The sequence below is a fragment of the Ciona intestinalis genome, chromosome 14 (assembly GCF_000224145.3).
Source record: "Ciona intestinalis chromosome 14, KH, whole genome shotgun sequence".
NCBI classification, from domain to species: domain Eukaryota; kingdom Metazoa; phylum Chordata; class Ascidiacea; order Phlebobranchia; family Cionidae; genus Ciona; species Ciona intestinalis.
The window spans coordinates 3,418,490-3,422,538 of NC_020179.2; the positions used below are offsets into that span (position 1 = coordinate 3,418,490).

The 4,049-nt window shown below is 37.9% G+C and overlaps 1 protein-coding gene across 5 annotated transcripts in view; it reads left to right on the forward strand.

Annotated features, from left to right (window-relative positions):
* Window positions 1-4,049, forward strand: part of LOC100183768 (flocculation protein FLO11) — a 9,974-nt gene extending 5,925 nt beyond the window's left edge. For 2 of the 5 annotated variants that reach the window (XM_026837688.1, XM_026837690.1), the window contains 5 exons: window positions 840-887; window positions 1,190-1,303; window positions 1,570-2,010; window positions 2,476-2,604; window positions 2,928-4,049. In XM_026837688.1, coding sequence (XP_026693489.1) covers window positions 840-887; window positions 1,190-1,303; window positions 1,570-2,010; window positions 2,476-2,604; window positions 2,928-3,691 — 1,496 coding nt within the window. In that variant the 3' untranslated portion in view covers window positions 3,692-4,049. Of the gene's footprint in view, window positions 1-96; window positions 148-839; window positions 888-1,189; window positions 1,304-1,569; window positions 2,011-2,475; window positions 2,605-2,927 lie in introns of all 5 variants that reach the window. The other 3 variants (XM_026837689.1, XM_026837691.1, XM_026837687.1) reach the window with 2 other exon arrangements.

The window sequence follows — 4,049 nt, forward strand, 5'->3', positions numbered from 1 at the left end:
AAAAACTATATAATATGCCTAGCAACAAGGTTTACTTCAATACACATATATAATCAAGCATGAAGAAATGTAATTAACACGGATTAAACTTTACAGTGATTACTATAACTGAAACGACTGAAATTGCAACGCCCGGGCAAGACGCAGGTAATTTAATGTTTTGTTTATGTAGACTTTCTATTCTGTTATATATATTCCATAGCGGCAAATGTATAGTAGGGTGGGCGAAGATGAGACACCTTTTCATTCTATTTTCGCGTCCCATTTTGTAGTAAACAAAGAACATTCATAGAATTATAAACTGTATCCTCACGACTCCCATAGACCGTTGTTAATTGTTTAAAACACGATCCGAATATCTGAACGTTATGTGCTACCAGAATCGCCAACGGATATTATCTGGTATAGGTGTCCCATCAGTTTCGTTACGAGAATCGTTTTCTGGATATTATCTGGTAAAGGTGTCCCATCAGTTTCGTTACGAGAATCGTTTTCTGGATATTATCTGGTAAAGGTGTCCCATCAGTTTCGTTACGAGAATCGTTTTCTGGATATTATCTGGTAAAGGTGTCCCATCAGTTTCGTTACGAGAATCGTTTTCTGGATATTATCTGGTAAAGGTGTCCCATCAGCTTCGTTACGAGAATCGCGCAACTTAATTATCTGGTAAAGGTGTCCCATCAGTTTCGTTACGAGAATCGTTTTCTGGATATTATCTGGTAAAGGTGTCCCATCAGCTTCGTTACGAGAATCGCGCAACTTAATGAGCAGTATATAGATCAGGACCAAATTCTCGGATTTTAATCACAGCAGTTTTTTTATATTTTCTGTTTTTTTAGAAACTACAACGGCTGGATTCGTTGAGCCTCCTATTCCAACTGTTGCAGGTAAAAAACATTTTTTTAATAAAACAGTGCTATGGTATATCCCTACCTATCTGTGTGCTTCTGTAAAAGATTTGTTTCTAATACGTTGGTTCTGCTACATAGAACCGTTATTTTTGCGTCTCTGGTTAGCGCTTTCCTAACAGCGTTCATTTTAACTTTGAACATCACTAATTCTGGCCTAAATTTTAAAACGTAACATTTAAAATGAAGACAAACTAACAATACATATAGGTTATAAATTCCGTTTCAAATCTGACTAGAAATTCGTATTTTATGCATCTAAAACATTACTATTTAAATAGATTGCTTGGACAACGAGTACAAGTGCTCATCTGGTTTTAGTTGCATTTCTCAAACCTTTGTATGCGATGGTGTGCCTGACTGTTTGGACAGCGATGACGAAAACAACTGTGACGGTAATATGCCATTCATGGTTCACATATGCTAGGTTTTAAAGTAGCCAAAATTTGCAATAATATATATGCTAACACAATCTATTTAACTAAACTGCCGAATGGAATCTGGTATTTAGTAATTTCTTCGTACAACCCTTTAACAAATCTAATTGTGTTTAACTGATCAAGAGATACTCTAAAGCGCCTCCAGAGCACGTATAAACTGGAAAACCGAGTCAAATCTATTTAAACGTATTCACTAAACTACCGACCCATTTGCTTTACAGATGATTTAACTGGCCTTCCCCCAATCCTTACGAACGTAAACACCACCCAAGTAACCATCACCACCCCACAAACCACAACCATGGACAAGACAACCATCCCAACCTTGCCTATTACAACCGAATCTACGTCAGAAATGGTGACGTCATCATCTACTCCGTCTGTGACGTCACCATCTACTCTATCTATGACGTCATCATTAGCCACGACGGTATCAACTGTAGCAATGACGTCATCTCCCATGCCAATTACGACCACAACCACGGCGCCAATGATGTCATCAACAGAGCAAATTACGTCATCAACACCAGTAGTGACGTCAACAACTCAACCACCTACGTCATCACATATGGCTATTGAAACGACAGGTGCTACAACAATGGATCGCGTCAATGCTACTGTCATATTCAGATCAACAGTATCTCCTAGCATTACAAGTACAGGTATGAATGCATAAATGTAACTTATTTATTGTCGCGTGGCGGGGCAACGATAGTCGTTATAGCATGGGTGTTTTGTTTCATACACCTCGTGCCAGTTGATCAGTTACCAAATATGTAACTTTGTGGGTGATATGAATAAACAATGACAGCAAACAAAGGCTATGCGCATACACGCTGTAATAAAAGCGAATGACTTATATTTCATAATTAAATTCTGTATAACCGCGATCCGTATCTTTGAAAGTCCTTACATAAATATGTCATGTGGGATCAGAAACACAAAATAATTAGTATGCCCAAACGTATTTTCTGATGCCTATTAAGTGAAATTACTTATTTACCCTCGCATAGGTACAAAGACAATCGTTATTACACGAGTGTCCTTTTTCACATACTTTGGGTCCGCTTACGAGTTACCACATATGTAACTTTGTGGTTGATTAATGTTTACATTGTTTTTTCCAGTTGCGTCAGGTGTATGCGGAGATGATTCTGTTGCTTGTAGTGACGGAATATGTATTCCTATTATGTGGTTATGCGATAATGTAGAAGATTGTAACGATGCTGAAGACGAGTTAGATTGTCCAGACAAAGGTATTTTATCTACGCTTGTTATCAATTTTGTTTTAGCTCCAATTAATATGCGATTTGTTGTTCATAGTACTGCTGGGTCAGATTGGGAAAACTTTAACACATTTGTCCATATTTCTTAATTTTGTTTTTACCAACTAACAACGCTTTTTATAGTCGTGAGGATACATTATATAATTTTGTGAATATTCTTTGTTTACTACCTAATGGGACGATAAAAGAGAATGAAAACATGTCTACTTTACAATGTGGACGGTTGTATGTACAATAAACCTTGTGTTTTCGTTATGTTGGCTTGTTAGTTATTTAAAATGTTTCTTTTTCAGAATCAACCACATGGCAAGATTACGGTGAATACGCTACAACAGATTCAACACTGATGATTCCCGAAGCAAGCACAACAGTTTTCACTACTGATGAAGTGCAAACATCGACTGTTGTTATATCCACAACTCAACCTACTATGCCTACGTCAGAGGCAACCACGTCACAAGCCACTACTACGTCACAACCAACTACAACTACGTCACATGCATCTACTACTACGCCACAAACAACTACAACTACGTCAGATGCAATTACGACTACCTCACAATCAACAACGATTGCGTCACAGCCAACTACGTCACAGGCAACTACTACAACTACATCACAACCAACTACAACTATGTCAGAGGCAATTACAACTACGTCACAACCACCTACTACGTCAAAAGCAACCACTACCACGTCACAAGCAATAACCACAACTACGTCAGAGGCAACTACTACTACGTCACAACCTATTATTGCTACGTCAGAACTCGTTACGTTACCACCAGTGACTGAATCCACAACAACCAAAATACCAACGACTTCAGAAACAACAACCACCGTGCCAATCCTCATAACAGAAGAACCCAAGGACAAGCGCTTCACTCCGAGACCAGGAGTTGAAGTCACAGATAGAGCTAACGTGTCGATGGTTATCGAAACAGATGCGCCAAGCACTGGTAAACGGGGAAGCGCATCCGCAGTTCAGAGCAAGTCGATGTGGATTTTGATAAACGCTCTGGTCGCTACTTATGTAGTAAAGGTGTTCTGTAGGTGATGATTTAACTTTCTTTTTATTAAACCTGTAGATTTATATTTGGTTGTAAGGAGAATTAACGAAATATGAAGCGCTATGTCAGCAAAGCGTTGAACATTGTTTTTAACTTTGAGTATACCTAACTAAATCTCCTTGTGGCATTAACTTTGAATTTCGCTAATAATTTTAGCTGTATTTGCGAAAAACAATCGAACTGGTTTATTTACACATTATTTCCCATGTACGTTTACGCTTTGAATTTTTTGTGTGTTTTATAGTTTTTTTATTTATACAACGTGGCGTTAATGACAATCATTATTTACTGATGTGATACGCCGCGACGTGAGACAACTGTACAATAAAAAATGCATTTATTTTA